The sequence below is a fragment of the Rhinatrema bivittatum genome, chromosome 2, assembly GCF_901001135.1.
Source record: "Rhinatrema bivittatum chromosome 2, aRhiBiv1.1, whole genome shotgun sequence".
NCBI lineage: Eukaryota > Metazoa > Chordata > Amphibia > Gymnophiona > Rhinatrematidae > Rhinatrema > Rhinatrema bivittatum.
The window spans coordinates 239,141,090-239,166,006 of record NC_042616.1 but is presented as its reverse complement, the minus strand read 5'-3'; the positions used below and the strand labels follow the sequence as shown (position 1 = coordinate 239,166,006).

The following is a 24,917-nucleotide window of genomic DNA, read 5'->3' as shown; positions in this document are numbered from 1 at the left end:
TCTCCTGGGTCCAGACTCTCCCTGCTGAGAAAGTCTGCTCTTACGTTGTATTTTCTGCAATGTGAGAGTACGAAATCATCTGCAGATGTCCTTCCGCCCAAGCCCTAAGTTGATCTATCTCCTGTGACACTTGCTGGCTGTTAGTTCCTCCCTGGTGATTGATGTAGACCACTGTCGTCGCATTGTCCAACATTACGCGGACCGCTGGACCCAGCAGCCTGTGGCTGAACTGCAAGCAGTGATGATTCTATGTATAAGGGGTCACACAAATATATCAATTTATCACCCTTTCACAACTTTTTGAAAGTTCAATACTACCACATGTAATCATTTATAATAATCAAATTTTACCATATTGATTTTAATACAAAAATTACAATGTATGCAATTGAATTCTTTATTTCTTTACATTGTATATCATCATAAATTACAATCGTAATCTATATATATATTAAGCACATGATACCAGCATTATCTTTATTATCTGTTGGACATGCCAGAGCTATTTAGCAGATCTTAAAATCCCTATAACCCACATGCATCCATCCCAGCCAAGCAAGCCAACCAGACCACCGGGCTTCCAAGCGATTGATGTTCGAAAGGGACTCTTCGGCACTCCAATGTCCCTGGGCCGATAGCTCATAAGAACATAAGAACATGCCATACTAGGTCAGACCAAGGGTCCATCAAGCCCAGCATCCTGTTTCCAACAGTGGCCAATCCAGACCATAAGAACCTGGCAAGTACCCAAAAACTAAGTCTATTCCATGTTACCGTTGCTAGTTATAGCGGTGGTTATTATCTAAGTCACCTTAATTAATAGCAGGTAATGGACTTCTCGTCCAAGAACTTATCCAATCCTTTTTTAAACACAGCTATACTAACTGCATTAACCACATCCTCTGGCAACAAATTCCAGAGTTTAATTGTGCATTGAGTGAAAAAGAACTTTCTCCGATTAGTTTTAAAAGTGCCACATGCTAACTTCATGGAGTGCCCCCTATCTTTCTATTATCCGAAAGAGTAAAAAAACGATTCACATCTACCCGTTCTAGACCTCTCATGATTTTAAACACCTCTATCATATCCCCCCTCTGCCATTTCTTCTCCAAGCTGAAAAGTCCTAGCCTCTTTAGTCTTTCCTCATAGGGGAGCTGTTCCATTCCCTTTATCATTTTGGTAGCCCTTCTCTGTACCTTCTCCATCGCAATTATATCTTTTTTGAGATGTGGCGACCAGAATTGTACACAATATTCAAGGTGAAGTCTCACCATGGAGCGATACAGAGGCATTATGACATTTTCCATTTTATTCACCATTCCCTTCCTATTAATTCCCAACATTCTGTTTGCTTTTTTGACTGCCACAGCACACTGAACAGATGATTTCAATGTGTTATCCACTATGACGCCTAGATCTCTTTCTTGGGTAGTAGCACCTAATATGGAACCTAACATTGTGTAACTTATAGCATGGGTTATTTTTCCATTTTTCCCTATATGCATCACCTTGCACGAACACACTAAATAATATTCCCAAATAGTTAACTTTGCCCCAATACTTTTAAGAGAGACAATGTCCCAAGCAAAAACTTACTGATTCCTTTCAGCCACCAGCAAGGTGATCCTCTCCTCTCAGTGTTCCTGACAGTGAGCCCCCCAGCCCTGGAGACTCGCATCTGTCGTAAGCTCCCACCAATGCAGGGAGGACAAGGAAGCTCCCTTGCGCAGATGAACCTCCTACAACCACCACTGGAGGCGAGAGCAGATTTCCATCAGCAAGTGGCACCGAACCAAATATTCCTGAGACTGTAGGTTCCAAGGAGACAGCAGTGAGCACTGAAGAGAACACATATGCACCCCCTGCCCACAGCACCACTTCCAGGGTTGCTGCAATCAAGTCGAGCACCTGCAGATAGCACCACACTGACAGGTGAATAGCATTCACCAACTGACGCACTTGTGACTTTAATTTCTGAATCCAAACTTCCGGCAGAAAACCTTGCTCTGCCTCATGTCGAACTGAACCCCCAGGTACTCCAACAACTGGGTTGGCTGAAGACTGCTCTTGGCCAGGTTCACCACCCAACTGAGTTCCTGCAACAAGGAGTTTACCTTGTTGGTCACCAGGCGGCTTTCTTCCTGAGACTTGGCTCAAATCAACCAGTCGTCCAAATATGGTGCACCAGCATCCCATCTCTTCGCAACGCCGCCGCTACTGCCACCATAACCTTGGAAAACGTTCTGTGGGTGGTGGCTAGACCAAAAGGCAGCGCCCGAAATTGATAATGGCGACCCAACAACGCAAAACAGAAAATGCTGGTGTTCCAAACGGATGGGAATATGAAGATATGCTTTGGACAGATCCAGGGATGTCAGAAATTCCCCCAACTGCACAACCTTTATCACAGAGTGTAAGGTTTCCACGCAAAAAGGAGTTACCCTGAAAAGGAGGTTGACACATTTGAGATCCAGGATGGGACGAAAAGAACCCTCCTTCTAGCACACAAGATAGATGGAATATCACCCCATACTTTCCTGAGACGGAGGCACAGGAATCATCGCCTTCAGCCTGAGGAGCGTAGACTCTACTGCCTGCATCTTCTGCGGGGAGTGGCAAGGAGACACCATGAAAACATCCCGAGGAATACTGCGAAATTCCAGCACATATTCCTCTCGTATTACCTCCAGGACCCACTGATCCGATGGGATCTCAACCCACCTCTGATAAAGAGAGAGAGACATCCCCCTATCTCTTGTTCCCGAAGGTGGTTCAGCAAACCTTCATCGAGAAGCTTGGGAAGATCCGCCACCTGAGCCCGCTCCTCTCCTGGGCTGCCTGGAATGAAAGAACTGAGACCTACCGAAAGGCCAAGTCCTCTGAAAGGTCGACCATCTGTAAGGATGAAACCACTGGAAGCCCCGAAAATGATCCCTCATAACAGAGGGATGCTGCAATTGCTTCTTATCTTTTGGCAATTGGGGAACTGGAGACTCGCCCACTTACTGGCCAGCTTCTCCAACTCAGTCTCAAACAAGCGTGACCCTTAAATGGCATTTTTGTAAGATTAGCTTTGGAAGCTGTGTCAGCTGACCAATTTTGCAACCATAGTTGACGCTTGGCCGCTACCACTGAAGCCACTTCTCTGGCCGAGGTATGGACCAAATCACAGCCTCCACCTGCCATAAAGATGGCAGTGGGTTCCATAACTCTCTGGAATGCACCCCAGAATCAACAATGTCCTGCGAGAGAAGCAGGAAAGAACAGGCCACAAGAGTCCAACAGGAAGCAATCTGTAAAGTCATCGCCACCACTTCCAAGGCATGTTTAAGGATAGACTCAATCCACCTATCTTGCACATCCTTCAAGGCCGCTCCTCCCTCCATGGGGATAGTCGTCCGCGTAGAGATGGCACAGACCAGCACATCCACTTTAGGAATTTGCAAATGCTCTCTCACAGCTGGATCCAGGGGGTACAGGCCTTCCAATGTCCAACCCCCTTTGAAATTTGCTTCTGGGACATACCATTCCAGATCAATCACTTCCTGGATGGCATTCATCACTAGGAAAAAACAAGAGATTTTACGCAAGGAAACCAAAATGGGATTCTTCTTCGGATCCTAAACGGAATCTGCACCAGGAACACCCAGCTTCTGCAAGGTCTGGGAAATCAGAGCTGGCAGTTCAACTCTATGAAAGAACCGTAACATGGTCTGATATGGTTCCAGTCCCGGAGGAATTCCCCAATCCCCCAGAGAATCATGATCAGCCTCATCATCTGTGCTATCCCGGTTCCTGTCGGGAAGACCCACAGCAAACCGAGGCGGGCCCCGGCGTTGAACCACAGGAGTGGAAAAGGGAGGGGCCACCAGCTGAGGGTCCGACCTGACTGGATCGGGTAAAGCAGAGGACTGCGCCTGAAGAAAGGATTGTAAACCCTGAAAAAACTCCACCCAAGAAAATGCAGCTGGATCCAGGCCAAACCCAGAAGGAACTGGAGCGGAGCCCACTGAACTGTCATCTCCTGCAGAGGAGCAAGACAAGGGAGTACCAATGTTTGGCAAACCTCGGAACAAAGCCGTCACCAAATCAGAGAAGGACAACTCTCCCTAAGCATCCAAACATCACTGACACAGGTTAAAAGCCACGTCAGGCTGAGAAGCCCAGATATGACAGGCAACATAGAGAGAAAGGTGCTTAGGCTGCTTGTTCACCGGCACCATTGCACAGCGAATGTGCATTCAAATGGCTCATGCTCAAAACTTTATGTGCACAAAAATTAGGCGCCTTCTAAAAAATAAGTGCTGCTCAATTCATACGCACACTTTGTGTGCAGGCTCTTGCACATATCAGCAGCTTTTAAAAGTTGTGCATGCAAAAGCCTTGACCAAACTGCACGCCCAGCGTGTGAGCAGAGCCAACACACTGCGCACACCGACATCCTGGAGAGGGCAGAAACACGCACAGAAGCGCGTGAAAAACACCACCATGGCCTACCATGTGGCACGCAAACAAGAAGACTAACTCTGGGGCCTAGCCCACCAGGGGCTGCTCAACCCACCAGGCTGTCCAGTTCCCCTAACCCCACCGGGAGCGGGAATGACATTGGAACAGTGCGCTGAGCAAGGAGACCAGAAGAAGTCCTAAAACCTCTCTAACTGCCTCTGTTTTTTTTCAAAAACTTACTGGAGCTCAGCGCTTATCAGCTGAGCACAGAGACAGTCTCCAGCCTGCGGGGGTTGAGGGCATCTGCCATCACCGCTGCGCCTGGCCTCCTGCATCCGCTGCCTTTTAGCTGTACAAGCAGCTAAGTCCATTCCGGGAACCGGTTACCGAACCAAGGCACACCTCTGAGGGACCGCGGAAATCACCTCAGGAATTCTCAACTGGGGGAGGGCGTTTAGATATCACCGCAGAAGAGAAGGGCTTTTGTTCCTCAATGTAAAATTCTTCCAAAATTTACAGCAATCCCCCATAGGGAGATGCACGTCCACCAACTGCTGGAGATGGAGAATACTGGCAGGCTGGGGTCACTGCAGGAGAATATATACTGTAACATCAGCTTGCTTCGTCTCCATCTACTGGCAGGGGAGCATAACCTACTGGTCCTAAGTCCATCTGTCTACACGCTAGAAAATTCCCATTTTTAGCATTCTTCTCAGTGCTTCCTTAATACACTAAGAAGGTAACTTTCAGAGCAATGTATGTGGATAGAACAGTGCTTTGCCTGCATAACTGGCCCCTTTGAAAATATCCTGCCTGGTGTGTGCATAAATTTACCTGCATACCAAGATTGTGTATGCAAACTTATAAAATGTGCACATAAACTGGGCTAGAAAAAGCATCCACACAAATAGCAGCTGCAGGTCACTGCGGGTACTTTTTCCGATTCAATTTTCAACGGGAGAAGGCTATTCTTGTTCCATTTGCTGTGGTTCACCTTAATATTTGTAGATTTAACAAAGTGTACAGGAAACAGATACCAGCTATCCCCCTTTCACTCAATTATTTCTACCTTTGCTCCAGAAAGATCTTCTTCTCCATATTTGATAGCAGCTTGCAATTTCAACACCTAAAAAGAAAACAACATTTAAATCCCCTAACAAGAGTTTTAGCAACTGTCTTTTATTCAACTACCCTCGGATACCAGGCATTGAGAGGCCAGGGTGTATAACTCATAATTCTTGACAGTTCTGGTAGACAGGTTGGAAACACAAAAAACATGACGGCAGAAAAAAACCATATGGCCTATCTAGTCTGCCCATCCATCCAATTAATTTAGCATCACTTCCTTAGAAATCCCCTGTATTTATCCCATGCTTTCCTGAATTCAGATACTGTTTTTGTCTCCATCTCCTTTTGGAGGCTGATCCATGCATCCACCACCTTCTCTGAAATAAAAATATTTCCCAAGATTACGCCTAAATCTAATCCCCTTTCACCCTCATTTCATGACCCCTCATTCTAGAACCTCCTTTCCATTGAAAAAGACTCACCTCCTGTGTATGGAAATCATTTGAGATATTTGAAAGTTTCTATCATATCTCCCCTATCTCGCCTTTCCTCTAGGGCAGGGATGGGCAATTCCAGTCCTCAAGAGCTGAAAACCTGTCGAGTTTTCAGGATATCACTAATGAATATGCATGAGAGAGATATGCATGCACTCTGCCTCAGTTTATGCAAATCTATTTCATGCATATTCATTAGAGATATCCTGACAATTCAACTGGTTTGCAGCCCTTGAGGACTGGAATTGCCCACCCCTGCTCTAGGGTATACATGTTTAGATCTTTAAGTCTATGCCCATATGCTTTAGAACAAAGACCACTTATTATTTTATTTTCTGGACCCCCACTCTTCCATTGTGCTTAGAAGAATTTCACTTCTAATACTGTATCTTTCCTTTAGGTTTTTGCATCCTAAATACATTACTCTGCATTTTTTAGTATTAAATCTTGGCTGCCCAGACTTTAGATTATTTCTTGAACTTTGCTAGATCCCTCCTCATGTTTTCCACTTCTTCCTGGCTGTCCATCCTATTACAGATTTTGGTATCATTGACAAAAAAATAAACCTTTCCTGACAACTCTTCCATTATGTCGCTCATAAAAATGTTGAAAAGAACTGGTCCAAGGAATGATCCCTGAGACATACCGCTAGTAACAACCCCCTCCTCAGAGAAAATTCCATTTACCACTACCCTTTGTTACCTCCCACTCAGCCAGTTTCTAACCCAGCCAGTCACTCTAGGATCCATACCAAGGGCACACAATTTATTTACAGGCCTTCTGTAAGGAGCCGTGTCAAAGGCCTTGCTCCAAGTACACTACATTTAGTGCTCTCCCTTGATCTAACTCTCTGGTCAACCAATCAAAGAAATTGATCAGATTCTTCTGACAAGATCTACCTCTGGTAAAACCATGCTGTCTCAGATCTTGCAATTTATTGGATTCCAAAAATTGCACTATCCTCTGTTTTAAGCAGTGATTCCATTAGTTTGCTCACCATAGAGGTCAGACTAACTTGGCCTGTAGTTCCCAGCCTCCTCCTTACTTCCACTTTTACGAATAGAAACCACATCTGCCCTTTTCCAGTCCTCCAGACTCTAAGGAAGCATTGAGAAGGTCAGCCAGCGGAGCTGCCAGGACATCTCTAAATTCCCTTAGTACCTTCGGATGTATCCCATCTGGCCCCAGTGCCTTATCTACTTTTAGTTTAGTTAGCTTCTCACAAACACACTGTTCTGAAAATCGATTGAGTTTTACCTCATTTCCAGCCTTATTTGTGTTTGTTTTATGTGGTCCTGCTTCAGGTCCTTCCACAGTGAACACCAAACAGAAATATTTGTTAAGCAACTTTGCTTTTGCCTCATCAGTCTCTACATATTCCTCCCCTTCACTTTTGAGTCTCACAATGCCACTTTTGCACTTAAAAGTCTTGTCCCCCAGTTTTATTGTATTTACCCTATTTGAATTTTCACATTCCTGACTACTTCAAATAGAAGAAAAAATAGCAAATACAGTAAAACAGGGGGGCAAGACTATTTTTAGTGATAGAAGGAAATACAAAAGTGGCATTGTGAGATTGCACTGGAATGTCAGAATGCTGGAGAAGCCAGGTTCATTAATTTGAGAATACCAAAGTTAGTGTTTATGTAAGGTACCTGTCCCTTTTAATAATCATGCCAGTAATCTCAATGCTGAATTCCTTTCTTCATACTCACTTTGCTTTGAAATGCCGGACTGTCCAAAAGAAATGTTGCTTTCATCCCCTCTGGGTACAGGCAGGCCTTGTAAAGGGACTGAGCATGGTACAATTTATACTCTTCAACTTCTGGGTTGATCTGAATCAGCTGATCGTAACAGTCTGCAGCATTGACAAAGTCTTGCATCTGATAATAGCAATAGCCCAGCAGAGAAAGTCCAGCCCTTGACTTCATAACAAACAAAGAAGAAAAGTTCTTAAGAGACTACATATATAGAATCATTTGAGGGCTTTTTACATTTTATGTATGCAATTTTCAAATGGTAAACATCATGAACCTCTGAACCCAGAAACAGAAATACATGCTGAAAAATAACGGTTGAATATCTGCAACAGTATGGCACAAAGAAAACTCCAGCCATGAACATGATTACTTATAGATCCCAGATCCAAGAAGAAAAACCCCTGGGAACCAGGAACAAACCTCCCCCCCCCCCCCCCAAATGTAAAACTGAAAAATTAGGTACAACTAGAGCATACTATATGAGTATAACGTCTCAATCATGTGTTCTGTGGCTAGCTATCTACCTTATACAAGATTATCCAATCAGATTCTTATGAGGATTCAGCAGTCTCCAGCCCCACTTTAGAAGATATTTTAACATTAAGGAAAAGCCTCAGCTAGCTGGCTCAGAGGAAAAGTATTTCTTGTTTTCAGACTTAATTAGAGACTTATAAGGAGTAACATAGAAACATGTCAGCACTAATAGAAACAGTCTCCTGGTGCTCAAGTAAAAATGTCTTCATTCTATCTTCTTGTGGTCTACAAAAATCTGAGAAAGCCCTTATTCTATAACTAAAGACAAGAGATTGCTTATTCATAGAAAAAACATGTCTGTCAGAGTAGTGGTGGGAGATTTTGGAAATTTCAGAAAACGTAAGTTCAAGTAACTGTTTTGATTTACCTGGTAAAAGGTGGTATATTAAGATAAATAAACTAAATTAGCTCCAGTTTACAATGAACTGTGGCTTTTCCTATATTGGGAGGCCTGCAATGCAACAGATCACTGCTCTAAATGTATTATTATTTAAACATTTATATTCCACCTTATACATTAATAAATCTAAGGCAGATGACAACAAAAACAAACATCAATACAATCTAACATAATAAACAAATATAAATTATGAAAAGAAAAAAAAAGCCAGATCATAAAACATCTTTTAATTATATCATATCTGTTCCATGTCTAGAATAACTACCAGAACCCTTCTTAATTATGGGCAGCAAATGCTAAAGAAAATAGGTGAGTTTTCAAGTTCTTCCTAAACTGTAGTACCTCTAATTGTTCCTTAAAGTAAGTGGGAGGGTTTTCCACAATGTTGGGGCTGACACAGAAAATGCTCTTTTCTATGCAACTTGTAAGTGAAACTCCTCAACTGAAGGAACAGTCAATTTCCTTGAATGCTCCATCAGCTGAACCTCTTAGCTCTGAGCCTGCATCCATATAGTAGAGGGCAATCCCTATATGCATGAAAACAGTGAAATACTAATCATCCTACAGTTACTAGAGTAGACCAGATGGACTCTAAAGTTATGAATTCTGGTTTTACAACAGCAGTCTTCTAACCTGGGAGGACCAAGGTGGGATAGAAAGGAAAATTATGTTTCTTACCTGATAATTTTCGTTCCTGTAGTACCAAGGATCAGTCCAGACTGCTGGGTTATGTCTCCCCTCCAGCAGATGGAGTCAGAGAGAAAAGTGAAAGCACCTCCCAGATATACTGGTGCGCCACCTGCCGTCCTTCAGTATAATGGATAACAAAGCAGAAGAAGAAAAGAACTCCTCCGCACACACTCAGCCAATCAATCATGGCAACTGTCTAGATCAAGCAGTAAATTAGTTAACCAGCAACCTGGTGCATAAAAGGCAAAACGCCAATAATGTAAACACATAACGCAATGCGCCAACAAACAATAAACAAAACTAACAAGAGATCTGCAGCCCTAAGCCTTCCCCAAGGAAGGAAAATTCCACTTACCTTGTGCAAAGCGGAACTGAAACAGAAATGGGATTTGAGCGGACTCTCCTGCGCACAAGAGAGGGCGGGCGTCTGGACTGATCCTTGGTACTACAGGAACGAAAATTATCAGGTAAGAAACATAATTTTCCTTTCCCTGTACGTACCAGGATCAGTCCAGACTGCTGGGATGTACCCAAGCCGCCTTAAATGGGATGGGACCCCGAGAGTCCCGCTCGAAGCACACTGCTGCCAAAAGAATCAGCCGACGGCCCACGAACATCTACTCGATAATGTCGAGCAAAAGTATGCAACGACTTCCAAGTAGCAGCCCTGCAAATCTCCTGGCTAGAGACCTGAGTACTCTCCGCCCAGGAAGACGCCTGTGAACGGAGAGAGTGGGCTTTAAGCCCGTCCGGAACGGACTTACCACACCCAACGTATGTGGACGCTATCGAGCTCTTCAGCCAGCGGGCAATAGTAGCTTTAGAGGCCTGCAAACCCTTTTTGGGCCCCTGCCACAACACAAACAGGTGATCCGACCGCCGAAAATCATTGGTGACTTCCAAATATTGCAAGAGCACCCGACGAACATCCAAACGCTTCAAGTCGGGACCGTGAGGAGACTGCAGCTCCTTCTCCGAGAAAGACGGCAAGTCCACAGACTGGTTAAGGTGAAAAGCCGATACAACCTTAGGCAAGAACGAAGGAACCGTACGTAACGACACCCCGGAATCCGAGATACGCAAGAATGGCTCCCTGCACGAGAGCGCCTGTAGCTCCGATACCCGACGTGCGGAAGCTATGGCCACTAAGAACACTGTCTTGAGGGTGAGATCCTTTAAGGAGGCTCGCCTCAGCGGCTCAAAGGGCGCGACGGTGAGGCCCTTGAGTACCAAATTCAAGCTCCAGGAAGGACAAGGGGCCCTGAGAGGGGGACGTAAGTTTCGAACCCCGCGCAAGAATCTGGACACGTCCGGATGACCTGCGACAGAGGATCCTTCAATCTTTCCTCTCAAACAACCCAGAGCCGCCACCTGGACTCTCAAAGAACTGTAAGCTAAACCCTTCTTCAGACCATCCTGTAGAAAAGTAAGGATATCCGCTATCCCCGCACGACGAGGCTGAACGTGGGCGGTCGCGCACCAGGAGTCAAAAACTTTCCACACCCTGGCATAAGCAAGTGTGGTAGAAGGTCTCCACGCGCGAAGTAAAGTAGAAATAACCGGTTCCGAATAACCTTTCTTTCTCAACCGCCTCTGTTCATAAGCCAAGCCGCCAGACAAAAGCGATCCTCTAGATCGAAAAATACCGGTCCTAGACGAAGAAGGTTCGGAAGGTGGCCCAACCGTAGGGGCCCGTCCCTGGCGAGATCGACCAGGTCCGCAAACCATGGTCTTCTCGGCCACTCGGGAGCCACTAGAATCACTGGACCTTGATGGGATTCTAGACGTCTTAACACCTTGCCGACTAAGGGCCAGGGGGGAAACACATAGAGAAGGGTGTGACAAGGCCATGGAATTGCTAGCGCATCTACCCCCTCTGATCCGTGTTCTCGCCTCCGGCTGAAAAACCGTGCAGCCTTGGCGTTGAGCCGAGTCGCCATCAGGTCTAGTCGCGGCACTCCCCATCGCCGGGTGATGAGACTCATTGCCTGGTCCGAGAGCTCCCACTCCCCGGGATCCAAGTACTGACGACTGAGGAAATCCGCCTGAACGTTGTCGACGCCTGCGATGTGAGTGGCCGCGATGCGGGCTAGGTAGCGTTCCGCCCAGGTCATTAACAAGGACGCTTCGACTGCCACCTGCTGACTTCTCGTGCCGCCCTGTCGATTTATATATGCTACCGTGGTTGCGTTGTCCGACAGGACTCGAACTGCCCGACCCCGGACCATTGGCAGAAGCTGACGCAAAGCTAGGCGTACTGCCCTGGTTTCCAGACGGTTGATGGACCAAGAGGCTTGGTGAGAGGTCCACGACCCTTGCACCGCTCGGGACTGACAGACTGCTCCCCAGCTGGACAGACTGGCATCCGTCGTCACTATAACCCAAGGGGGGGGCTCGAGGTCCACTCCTTGCAAAAGATTGTCCGGGACCAACCACCACGCTAAGCTGGACCGCGCTGGCTCCACCAGTGGCAACTGCACTCCGTAATCCTCGGATTTCTGGTCCCAGCGAGAGAGGAGAGCCCGTTGCAACGGCCGCATATGAGCAAAAGCCCAGGGCACCATTTCCAGAGTAGACACCATATGTCCAATGACTTGCAAATAATCCCAGGCTGTGGGCAACTGGAGATCCAGAAGTCTCTGTACCTGGAACATCAGATGCTCCATTCTCTGTCGAGTCAGGAATACCTTGCCTACCAAGGTATCGAAATGTGCTCCCAAAAATTCCAACCGCTGACTCGGGAGCAGCTGGCTCTTTGCAAAGTTGACCACCCAGCCTAGCGACTGAAGTTGCTGTATCACTAACTGGACTGCCTGGTGGCACTCGCTCTCCGATTTTGCCCGGATGAGCCAATCGTCCAGATAGGGATGCACCAAAATTCCTTGATGCCGCAGAAAAGCCGCGACTACCACAAGCACTTTGGTAAACACCCTCGGAGCCGTAGCTAGGCCGAATGGAAGGGCGCAAAACTGGTAGTGTTCTCCCAACACCATGAATCTCAGATATCTCTGATGACGTTCCCGGATTCCGATGTGGAGATATGCCTCGGCTAGATCCAAAGAAGCCAAAAATTCTCCCTTGTGGACGGCCGCAATAACAGACCTTAGAGTTTCCATGCGAAACCGGGGAACGCGCAAGGCCTTGTTTACTCGCTTCAAATCCAGAATAGGACGGAACGTACCTTCCTTCTTCGGGACTAGGAAGTAAATGGAATAGCGGCCCGTTCGTGTCTCTTCCGCGGGAACGGGCAGCACTGCTCCTAGGGCCCGTAAGTGGTTTACCGTTTGGGCTATAGCCAGTTGCTTTTCTCGAGGCCCGCAAGGCGAAATCATAAAAAAGTCCCGGAGGGGTCGAGCAAAGTCCAACTCATAACCGTAACGCACCACGTCGAGAACCCACTGATCTGACGTGATTTTGACCCACTCCTCCCAAAACAGGGACAAACGACCTCCGATTCGGGGGAAGGAGGAATGGGTCAGCGTGCCTTCATTGCGAGGATTTCCCGGCGGGCAATGGCTGGGAGGATCCCATGCGCTGTGGTCGCCTGCCTCGAAAGGAAGGAGACCACGACTGAGACCAAGGGCCTTGCTGTTTCTTTGAAAAAGAGCCACCCCGTCCGTAGCGAAATCTGCGCTGCCCCCGGAACCGGGATCGCACATTCCCGAAAGGTCGAAACTGACGGGGCCTGTCCTCCGGCAATTTATATACCTTATTATCCCCCAGGTCTTTGATGAGTTGATCCAATTCCTCACCAAACAATAACTTCCCTTTGAAGGGGAAAGCGGCTAGACGTGATTTAGAGGAGGCATCTGCCGACCATCGACGGAGCCAAAGCAACCGCCGAGTCGCAACCGCCGAAGACATAGTTCGGGCAGAGGTTCTTAATAGATCATACAAGGCGTCCGCCGTGTAAGCGACCGCAGCTTCCACACAGTTAGCCTGCTCCGCCTCAGCCGGCGGGAGCTCCTGTGTGGTAAGCAATTGCTGAACCCAGCGGAGAGTGGCTCTCTGCACCATACTGCTACAAGCCGCTGCACGAACTCCCAGGGCCGCTATTTCAAAAATGCGCTTTAAAATCACCTCTAACTTCCTATCTTGGAGATCTTTCAAGGCTACTCCACCCGTGACTGGAATGGTAGTATGCTTAACCACAGCGGTGACGGCCGAATCTACGGAAGGAACCTTAAAGATCTCCAAAGAATCCGAGGGCAGGGGATACAACTTATTCATTGCCCTACTCACGCGCAGTGATGCCTCTGGAACCTCCCATTCCTTAGAAACAAGCTGCACGACCTTGGGATGTAAGGGAAAAGTTTGAGGGGGGGCCCTGAGACCCGCCATAGCCACGTCCCCTGTAGACGTATCCGTGACTTGCTGTGGCGCTGGGATCTCCAATTCCTTCAACACATGCAGGATGAGAAAGTTAAGCTCGTCTTTGCCAAATAAGCGCAACACTTCGGGGTCATCTCCCTCGAGGGACCCCTGTAGGTCCGAGACCTCTGGACCTGCGTCATCCGGAGATACCTGGGTAAAATCTTGGCCCTCCAGGCCACCCGTACCCCCTAAGGAGATATTTCCCGTTCCTACTGGAGCCACAGCTTTTCCAGGGAGCTCAGGCTTACCTGGGATAGGAGACACCCTAGGGACCTTCGCGGGAGGGGGTTCATCCGGCTCCCAGCCTGCCTCTGCCTCCAAGAATGCCTGGTGCATTAAAAGCACAAACTTTGATGAAAAAGGCACCCTCCGTTTAGTTGAGCCTGAAGGGGGAGGGGCTGGAGGAGCATCTAGTTCCGACCCACAGCGTGGGCTTAAGGCAGGCGGCGAGAGAGGAGAGAGAGACTCCTCTTCTGAACCTGAATCCTCATTTTGCCGCGCGGTCAAAATGGCCGCCGGCTCCCTCACACAGGGAGGCGGGGCTGACGACCGCGCGGCAGCCAGTCTCCCCTGCCGCGCCGAAGACGACTGCAAAGTGCCGCTGCGGGCAGCGCTCGGCCCCAGGGAGGGTCCCTCGCCCCCGGGAATGCAACGGGAGCAGAGACCCTCCCTGGAGAGTCGCGCCCCCGCCCTACCACAGGCCGTACAGGCCGAAGATCGCGGCATGCCGAGACCGGGACAGAAGACGCGCCGAAGGTAAGAGTTTGCACAGCAACAGAAAAGCGCGCCAAACAGCAGCTCGTGAAATCGCCGGGTGACTCAAAATCCACCCCCTCCAGAGTCCCTGGTGAGCGCGGCAGGCTAGGGTTTTAAAAATAGAGCACTGCCTGCAACCAGCAGGACTTATGTGTCCGTGAAGGTTCAAATATAAAAATTTTTTTTTTTTTCGTAAAATGAAAAACCCTCTTCAGCTTATGCTGGCAAAGATACCCCTAAAGAGGGGAGGGGGGAGGGTGACCGGCCCACCGGTAAGCTCTCCCCCGAGACCAAAGGGACACTTAATCCGGGTAAAAAGGGAGAGCGAAGCTCTCCACGCCTGCCTGAACCCCTTAGAGCACTGCTGTTAACTTAATAAGAATCAAGAACAATTAATCAAAAAATCTTTTTTTTTTTTTTTTTTTTTTTTTTAACTAGGGAAACACCAGTTGATCTAGACAGTTTTGACAGTTTGGTCAGAAAAAAGAGAAGAAAAGACCTGAAAGAAAATGTAGTCAGGACAAACCGCAGGTTATGTCTCTCATCTGCTGGAGTCAGAGGAAATACTGAAGGACGGCAGGTGGCGCACCAGTATATCTGGGAGGTGCTTTCACTTTTCTCTCTGACTCCATCTGCTGGAGGGGAGGCATAACCCAGCAGTCTGGACTGATCCTGGTACGTACAGGGAAAAGGCAGAACCAAAAGAACTTGTGAAGTCTGAGTTTTGCAGCAATAGCGCCCTCGTCTCAGGTATCGGGGGGAGGGAGGGAGACGGTGCAAAGAGGCATGAAAAGTATCTCCAGCAATATCAGCTCTCTAAACACTGTTCCACATCAATCTCTGCCAGGCAAACGAGGATAAATTCAGGCAACAGGATTGGTGACATCCCCAGCTACAACTGGAGGAGGACTGCCACTGCCCCCATTCTCCCCAACCAACCCTGGTAACAGAGGATCCTGGAACTTCAGACCCAGTGGCACGACAACAAACTGGTCTATAGCAGAATGTGTACAAAGCAGAGGAGGTGGGGTCATGGGAAATATACCCTCAGCTTCCCTTTAATCATTGTTGCTGAAAGCTCTCAGGGAAAAATTTGCACACATTCCAATTTAAGCAGCTCGGATCTCCATGCAGGCACTGCATTCAAAGGTCTTCCATCCTGGAGTTCCTACTTTTAATTATTAATACAAGTAATAATATTGTTAAGTCCTAGAGTTCCATCTTAATAGAGGCTCCTAATATGGGCAAAATTACAGAAATAAATATCACAACATATTGGTAATTGTCAATAACAAAGCAGCAATTCCAGCAACAGTCAGATGACATCATAAACTAATACTGTTTTCAATGACATGCTTCTGCTCTTGAATTAGTTAACACAATATTTAGTACAGGATTAGTTAGTCTGGTTTTACCAAGTATTTTTTTCATGCTGTAGGATTATTCTAGGATCATTTCTCTTTATATTCAGACATTTGTAGAATTAAATACAAAACTGCATTCACATACATTTAATCCAGCATGAGTCAGGATTTTGACTACCTCCCAAGAAAGATTAATTAACATGTAATCATCCTTAGACAGGAACATGTGTTTTCAGTTTTGATTTTATATTTCATTACAATGAACAAAAATGAAAGAAAATCAATGGAAAAAAATGCATATTCATTCACTCCACAAAGGAACTAGTAACCGCAAAGGAAGACAAAGATGTTTCACTCCTCTCAAGAAATGGGCCACATCAGGATGATACAATAAGGATTCACCATTCACCTGGCCACTGAAACAGGCAAGAGTCACTACCTGTACCTTCAAAGAATTAAGGGCCAACCCTTTATTTAACCATTCCTGCAAAAATTCCAAAATGAGCTGGATCTTAACTGAATGAGGAATAACACCTCGATCTTCACATCAAGCCTCAAACACTTGCCAAACCCACACATAGGCTAAGGAAGTGGAGAATTTTCGAGCTCGTAGCAAGGTGGCAATCACCACAGAAGAATATCCCAGCTTCAACAAGTGAGCCCTCTCAAGGGCCATACCATAAGACAAAACTGAATCAGATCTTCGTGGATGGGCCCCTGCTGCAACAGATTCCTGTGCGGCAGAAGATGAAGGGGGGTTTCTACCAGGAATCTTCGCAGATCTGCATACCATGGTCTTCTGTGTCAATCCGGGGCCACCAAAAGCACCATCCTTCTGTGGTGCTCAATCTTTTGTACTAATCCGCCCAACATAGGTCATGGAGGAAAGGCGTACAGCAACTTGTCTTCCGGCCACTCCTGCACCAAGTCTGCTCTTATATTGTCCTTTCCTGCAATGTGCGATACAGAGATCACCTGAAGATGCAATTCTGCGGATTTCATAACCTGGTCTATCTCCTGGGATACCTGCTGGCTCTTGGTTCCTCCCTGCTGATTGATGTAAGTCACGGTCGTTACATTGTCCGGCATTATTCAGACTGCTCGACCCTGCAGTTTTCTACTTAACTGCAAGCACACCAACCGGACCGCCCAGGCTTCCAGCTGATTTGTGTTCCAGAGAGACTCCTCTGTATTCCAGTGCACTTGCGCCATTAGTTCCCGACAGTGAGCTCCCCAACCTTGAAGGCTCGCATCTGTCATAAGAAACTCCCTTTCTCAGATGATCCACTTGCAATCACCACTAGAGTTTGGCTCCACCACTTCCATCGGCAGGTGGAGCCAAACTGAACAGTTCTGAAATTGCGGCTTCCAACTAGACAGCAGGGAGCGCTGAAGTGGAAGCATATGTGCCCCCACCCATGGAACTACTTCCAGAGTTGCCGCCATCAACCTGAGTACCTCTAGATAGGACCACACTGCTGGGCGTATAGCACTCACCAAGAGACACACCTGAAACATCAACTTCTGAATATGAGCTTCTGACAGAAAAACTTTGCATCATGTCGAAACGCACATCCAGATTCTCCAATGACTAAGATGGCTGAAGACTGCTCTTGGCTAGGTTCACCACCCAAACCGAGCAGGGAAATCGCCTTGCGGGTCACCAGCACCTCTCTTCCAAAGACTTGGCCCGAATCAACCAGTCATCAAATGTACGGGTGTACTAGGATCTCATCCTGTCTCAGTTCTGCCACCACCACCACCACAATAATCTTGGAAACATTTCTGGGAGCAGTGCCTAGACCAAAAGGCAGCACCTGAAACTGATAATAGCACCCCAACACTGCAAAACGCAGAAAACTTTGGTGCTCCAATCAGACAGGAATATGGAGGTAAGTCTCGGACAGATCCAAGAAAGTCAGAAATTCCCCCGATTGTATGGCCATTATCACTGAGCGTAATGTTTGCATGTAAAAATGAGTCACCTGCAAATGACGATTGACCCCTTTGAGATCCAGGATAGGACGAAAGAAGACCTCCTTCTTGGGCACAATGAAATAAATGGAATATCAACCCATATTTTCTTGAGATATGGGTACTGGAACCACAGCCCTCAGACTAAGGAGCCTTGACAGTGTACACTCCACCACCTGCTTCTACGGGGAGTGGCAGGGAGATACCATGAACACCTCCCGAGGAACACTGCAAAATTCTAGTGCATATCCTTCTTGTATCATTTCCAGGACCCACTGATCCAATATGATCGCGACCCACCTCTGATAAAAGAGAGAGAGGCGTCCCCCTATCTCCTGCTCCTGGGAGTGGGTCGGCAAACCTTCATTGGGAGGGTTGGAAGGTTGCACGCCCTGAATTTCTTGAGATGTGGCACCAGAATCACAGCCCTCACACTGAGAAGCCTTGCCAATGTTTCCTCCACTGCCTGCCTCTTCTGTGGAGAGTGGCAGGGAGAGACCATGAACATATTCCGAGGAATACTATGAAACTCCAGTGCATATCCTTCTCATGTCACCTCCAGGACCCATTGATCCAATGTGATCTCGGCCCACCTCCGATTGAAGAAAGAGAGGTTTCCCCCTATCTCCTGCTCCAAGGGATGGGTCGTCAAACCTTCATTGGGAGGCTTGAGAATATCCACTACTCGAGTCCACGCCCATTCTGGGCTGTCTGGGACGAAAGGTCTGAGACCTACCAAAAGGTTGAGTCTTCTGAATGGTCGCTCCTCTAAAGGGTCAAAACCGCTTGGATCCCCTAGCATAACCTCTCATGCTAAAGGAGCATGGCATCTGCTTCTTATCCTTCGGTAATCAAGGAACTGGTAATTCACCCCACTTACTGGCCAATTTCTCCAACTCGCTCCCAAACAAATGCATGCCTTTAAAAGGCAATTTCGTGATGTTTGCCTTGGAGGTTGAATCAACCAACCAATTTCTCAGCTATAACTGCTGACCGCTATTACTGAAGCCACCCATCTGGCTGAAGTGCGGACCAAATCGCAGCCTACTTCTGTCAAGAAGGCAGATGCTGGCTTCATAACTGCCTTGAAATTCACCCCCGAGTCATCAACCTCTTGAGAGAGAAGTAAACAAGAGCAAACCACCAGGGAACAACAAAAACTATTTGCAAAGTGATTGCCACTGCTTCAAAAGCCTGCTTAAGGATATTTTCAATCCTCCTATCGTTTACATCCTTCAAGGCTGCTCCTCCCTCCACGGGGATAGTTGTCCACTTGGAGACTGCACATACAAGTGCATCCACCTTTGGAAAACAAATGCTCTCTCTCCACCAGATTCAGAGGGTACAGGCCTTCCAAAACTCGACCTCCTTTGAAATTAGCCTCTGGGTCGCCCCACTCAAGATCAAGCCAGCCTTGAATGACCACCATCACAGGGAAAAAAACAAGAAGCTTTACACAGAGAAACCAAAATAGCCCACGGAACCAACTCTAGGGTCGAAGTCATCAAGTCCAGAACCTGCAAATAATTCCAGACCCTGGGCATTGGTTACCCTAACAAGCCCGAACCTGACCCTGTTGCGTCTGAACAAGTGCCTCCGTGAGGAACACCTTGCCTCTCTGACTCTCGAATCGAGCCCCCAGATACTCCAGAAACTGTGAGGGAACTAAGCAACTTTTTGCCAGGTTTACCATCCAACTGTCGGCTCAGTGTGCTGCAGCAGTCAAAAAAGCAAACAGAATGTTAGGAATTATTAGGAAGGGAATGATTAAAATGGAAAATGTCATAATGCCTCTGTATCGTTCCATGGTGAGACTGCACCTTGAATTCTGGTCGCCGCATCTCAAAAAGGATATAGTTGTGATGGAGAAGGTACAGAGAAGGGCAACCAAAATGATAAAGGGGATGGAACAGTTCCCCTATGAGGAAAGGCTGAAGAGGTTAGGGCTGTTCAGCTTGGAGAAGAGAGACAGCTGAGGAGGGATATGATAGAGGTCTTTAAGATCATGAGAGGTCTTGAACGAGTAGATGTGAATCGGTTATTTACACTTTCGGATAATAGAAGGACTAGAGGGCATTCCATGAAGTTAGCAACTAGCACATTTAAGACTAATCGGAGAAAATTTTTTTAACTCAACGCACAATTAAGCTCTGGAATTTGTTGCCAGAGGTTGTTGTTAGTGCAGTTAGTGTAGCTGGGTTCAAAAAAGGTTTGGATAAGTTCTTGGAGAAGTCCATTATTGACTATTAATCAAGTTTACTTACAGGTCGATACTGTAACGTGCGGTTGAAGATTTCCCGTCTGTAACGTGCTGGGAGCGCACAATTCGGATGCGTAAGGCGATCCAGCGATACAGTCTCCAGTTTCACGCGTCCTTAGCGCTTCTTAAAACAGACGCAAAACCTTTCCCGCACGCAGCATGTAAATGATATGTAAATGAACAAATTAGCTATTTAATGAACGAATTAGCTATTCCCTCCGATACTGTGACGCGCGCTCCGACTATCGCTTTTTTTCCCTGCCGATTTGCCGCGCGTTTAACCTGTTAGTTTACCGCCTACCCCTACCCCTACGTTAGAGGCAGGAGTAAGGGTAAGCGGCAAACTTTCCCCCAGCCCCGGCTCACCTGCCCTGGTCGCGTCCATGGGTGCTGGTCTCCGGGGTAGCCCCAGTCCTCTCCCTCCTCCCGAAGCAAAAAAAAAGCGAAAAAAAAATCCAATGCGGCCCCACTTCGGCAGCTCCCCTTCGGCAGCCCCCCTTCGGCGGAGACGGCAGTGTAAAGCGAGACGGCACTGTAAAGCGAGACAGACCGCGGCGCAAGGAGAGGAAGAGAGAGAAGACGCAACTTACTCCAGCCAGCCAGCTCTCCTCCGGACAGCGGCTCCTCTGCCTCCCAGCTGCCGGCAAAGATAGACACCTGAATGGGTAGGCCCCTCGTGCAATTTGACCTCAAGGCGTGACGTCACGACGTTTGGCGTCACGGCATGCGACGTCACGCCTTGAGGTCAAATTGCACGAGGGGCCTACCCGTTCGGGCGTCTATCTTCACCGGCAGCTGGGAGGCAGAGGAGCCGCTGTCCAGAGGAGGGCTGGCTGGAGTAAGTTGCATCTTCTCTCTCCTCATCTCCTTGCGTCGCGGTCTGTCTCGCTTTACAGTGCCGTCTCGCTTTACACTGCCGTCTCCGCCGTAGGGGGGCTGCCGAAGGGGAGCTGCCGAAGTGGGGGCTGGCTGGAGTAAGTTGCGTCTTCTCTCCTTGCGCCGCAGTCCCCCCCCCCCCCCTAGCTGGAGGCAGGAGAGGTCGTCCGATGTCCAGAGGGGGCTGCAAAAGTAAGTCGCGCGCCCTGCTTCGGGAGGAGGGGAGGGGGAACTGGCACGGGGGAAGCCACGATGTCCAGAGAGGGGCTGCAAAAGTAAGTCGCCCAGCGTAGGATTGCCGTCCTCTCCCCTCTCTCTCTCGCAACTTTTTTTTTGCTTCGGGAGGAGGGGAGAGGGGACGGCAATCCCGACTTCCTGGTATCTGTCATTTCAAATGACATTTGAAATGACAGATACCAGTGTGGCCGTGAAGCGTTAGGCCCGAGCACCCAGGTTACTGTATAGGCGCTCTATACAGTAAAATGGGTTGCGCGGGCCTAACGCTTCCCTAACACTTTGCAGACGCGGCATGCATTTGCATGCAATTAGAAGAGAGTATCGAGCGGTAGGTGAAGAGAACTGTGCGTGCGGGGAACGAGGGTGCGCCAGGCACTGCCGCACTCTTTCTACCGCGGCCTTAGAGTATCGACCTGTTAGGGAATAGCCACTGCTATTAATTGCATCAGTAGCATGGGATCTTCTTGGTGTTTGGTAATTGCCAGGTTCTTGTGGCCTGGTTTGGCCTCTGTTGGAAACAGGATGCTGGGCTTGGTCTGACCCAGCATAGCAATTTCTTATGTTCTTAACCAAGTGACTCTAGCATGTTGACCACTTTCTGAACTCACTGATGACAAAGAGCTTCCGACTTTGCACGGATAAGCCAGTTCTAGATAAGAGAGCAAGATGCGTGGAGCTGTGGCCAAGCCAAATGGGAGAGCCTGAAACTGAAAATGCTGTCCAAGAACCGCAGATACCGCTGATGGTCTGGACGAATGGCTATATGTAGATATGCCTCTGTCAAACCTAGAGAGGCCAGAATCATGCCCTTGCGAATCGCGGCTATAACCGCTCAGGAGTTTCCATCTGAAAACACGGAACCTTGAGCACCACGTTTACACTCTTCAAATCCAGAATTGTATGAAAGGTGCCCTCTTTCTCTGGGACAACAAGTAAATGGAATACCTTCCCATACCTCTCTCCTTGGGAAGAACCGGAACTATCACCCATAGACTTATCAAGCAGCTTAACATCTCCTGCACCGCAGAACATTTTCCTGAGGACCCGCAAATTCAAACACTGAGGACCCACTGATCCTTTGTAATTTTGACCCACTCCTCGTAAAACTGCACCAAATGACCTCCTATAACGGGAACAGCGGAGGTGGACCAGTCCTGGAAGTGTCCCGGAAAGGTCAGCAGCCTTCTCAAAAGGACTGATTCCAGGACTGGCCCTGGAAAGAAAACTGCTTCTGTGAACTTGGACCCCCCCTGAGCCAGGCAAGTCCATTTAAAATCCTGAACCTGGGAACGAGCCTGAAAAAACTTCCTGCCCTTAGGCTTGTCTTCTGGCAATCTGTGCACCTTGTTTTAACCAGGTTCTTGATTAATTGCTCCACGTCCTCCCCAAATAATAGACACCCTTTAAAGGGCAGCGACCTCCAGTTGGGATTTAGATGATACATCCACGGACCAATTCCGCAACCATAACCGACACCATCATGTGAGACGAGGTTCTAACCAAATCATAAACAGGATCAGTCCTGGTAGCTACTGCAGCCTCCACCCACTCATCCATACCAGCGTGATCAACCGAGCTGGCCTGACCATCCAGTAGCTGCTGCACCCAATGTAGACAAGCCCGCTGCATAAAACTCAGAGCCGACACTTCAAATATTCTCTTCAGCTGATCCTCAAGTTTACAATCTTGACATCCTTCAAAGCTATAGACTCCGCGACCGGAATAGTCGTCTTCTCAGTAACAGCAGACACCGCATCATCCACTTTAGGAAGTGAAAATAGTTCTAATGTCTGCTCCGGCAGAGGATGCTCCGGCAGAGGATAAAACTTTGCCATCGCTCTGCCCACCCTCAAACTGGCTTCAGGAGATCCCCATGCACGATCCACCAGTTTCTTGATCAACTTATGGTATGGGAAGAACTTTATCGGACCCCGAAGTCCATCGAGTACTGGATCAGCCTCTTCTAGATCCAAATCTTCTTGACGCACCTTAACCGCAAGCTCCTCCAGAACCTGCGGAATCAAAGGTCCTAGTTCCTCCGACCAAAACAGGAGGGCCACTTTGTGATCATTCCCTTCAGAAACCGGAATATCCTCTGGATCTTTCCCCGGAATCGTGTCACCCATATCTGGATCAACCAGCATATTTGGAGGCCTTCCCAGGCCCTTGGGACCTCATCTGGATCATCTGAGACCATGCCATCAACCCCTGTGAGTGAGGAAGGACCCAGTAACTGCTTAACCAGTGAAGGCTGCTTGCTTATAGGCCGGACCAGAACCGGCATCCGGGAACCCTGCAGGCCAAACCTGGGCTCTCCAGCCAGCCGCAGCCACCACCTGCTGTGCTAGATATGCTTCATGCATCAACAAGACAAACTCAGAGGAAAATGGCTTGGGAGCCACCAGCCGCAGTCGCCAGAGGTCTGAAACTTCCTCAACCAGATAATCCTCTCCATCAGATTCCCCACAAGCTGGGAGAGCCTAGGAGGAAAATCCCTGACCCCTCCGCCGATGTGGCACGAGCGACATGAGCCTCCAAAATAGCTGCCATTTCCGCACGGACAGAGAAGAATGGCTTCAGCCTGCTTGAACTCCGAGAAACAGGAAGACCAGAGGGCGAAGTCAATGGAGAAATTACTTACCTGATAATTTCGTTTTCCTTAGTGTAGACAGATGGACTCAGGACCAAGTGTGCTCCTGATAGCAGTTGGAGACTGAGTCAGATTTCAATCTGACGTCAGCCCTAGTACATATACCCATGCAGGAAGCTCTGCTCTTCAGTATTCTCTTCGAAAAGCAATTGTGGATATTTGTGTCTCTGAATAATTTGATTAACTTGGTTAATTTTGATTAACGTGATTAACTTGACCTGGATGATGTGGGTTATAGCTGGAGACTGCCAGTGCACTCAACCAAGAAGCGCCGACACCCGGTAACTATGGGTGTCTTAACTGGAGAAAAGCGTGGCTTACCTGTGCTTGTCTTGCTCTCGGGGATTGTTACCCGAGGTTCCGTGTTTGGCGGCAGCCGCGGGCAGTTTGGGAGTAGCTTTTGTACATCCCATTGTTCCTGAGTCCATCTGTCTACACTAAGGAAAACGAAATTATCAGGTAAGAAATTTCTCCATTTTCTAGCATGTAGCAGATGGACTCAGGACCAATGGGATATACAAAAGCTACTCCCAAACTGGGTGGGAGGCTGCCCGTGGCCCACTTAGTACTGCCCTTGCGAATGCTGTGTCCTCCCGAGCCTGAACATCCAGGCGGTAGAACCTAGAGAAGGTGTGAATGGAGGATCATGTTGCCGCCCGACAGATCTCGGCGGGTGACAGCATCTTGGTTTCCGCCCAGGACACTGCCTGGGCTCTCGTGGAATGGGCCTTGACTTGTACAGGTGGAGGCTTGCCTGCCTCTACGTAGGCCATCTTGATTACTTCTTTGATCCAGCGGGCTATGGTTGCCCGCAAGGCCAATTCCTCTTGTTTCTTCCCGCTGTGAAGGACGAATAGGTGGTCTGTCTTTCGTACGGATTCTGACTTTTCCAGGTATCGGACTAAGAGTCTGCCGACGTTAAGATGGCGAAGACGGCGAGATTCTTCAGAGTCCTTATGCTCGTCTGGAGATGGCAGCGAGATGGTTTTGTTTAGATGGAAGTGAGAAACTACTTTTGGGGGAAGGAGGGTACC

General features: G+C 48.1%; 1 protein-coding gene across 2 annotated transcripts in view; it reads right to left on the bottom strand.

Moving 5' to 3' along the window:
• LOC115084432 (tetratricopeptide repeat protein 30A) overlaps window positions 1–24,917 on the bottom strand; it is a 156,824-nt gene that overhangs the window by 117,423 nt on the left and 14,484 nt on the right. For both annotated transcript variants that reach the window (XM_029589320.1, XM_029589321.1), the window contains exons 3-4: window positions 7,724–7,933; window positions 5,516–5,572 (exon numbers count right to left, since the gene is read on the bottom strand). In XM_029589320.1, the coding sequence (XP_029445180.1) occupies window positions 5,516–5,572; window positions 7,724–7,933 (267 nt within the window). The remainder of the gene's footprint in view (window positions 1–5,515; window positions 5,573–7,723; window positions 7,934–24,917) is intronic.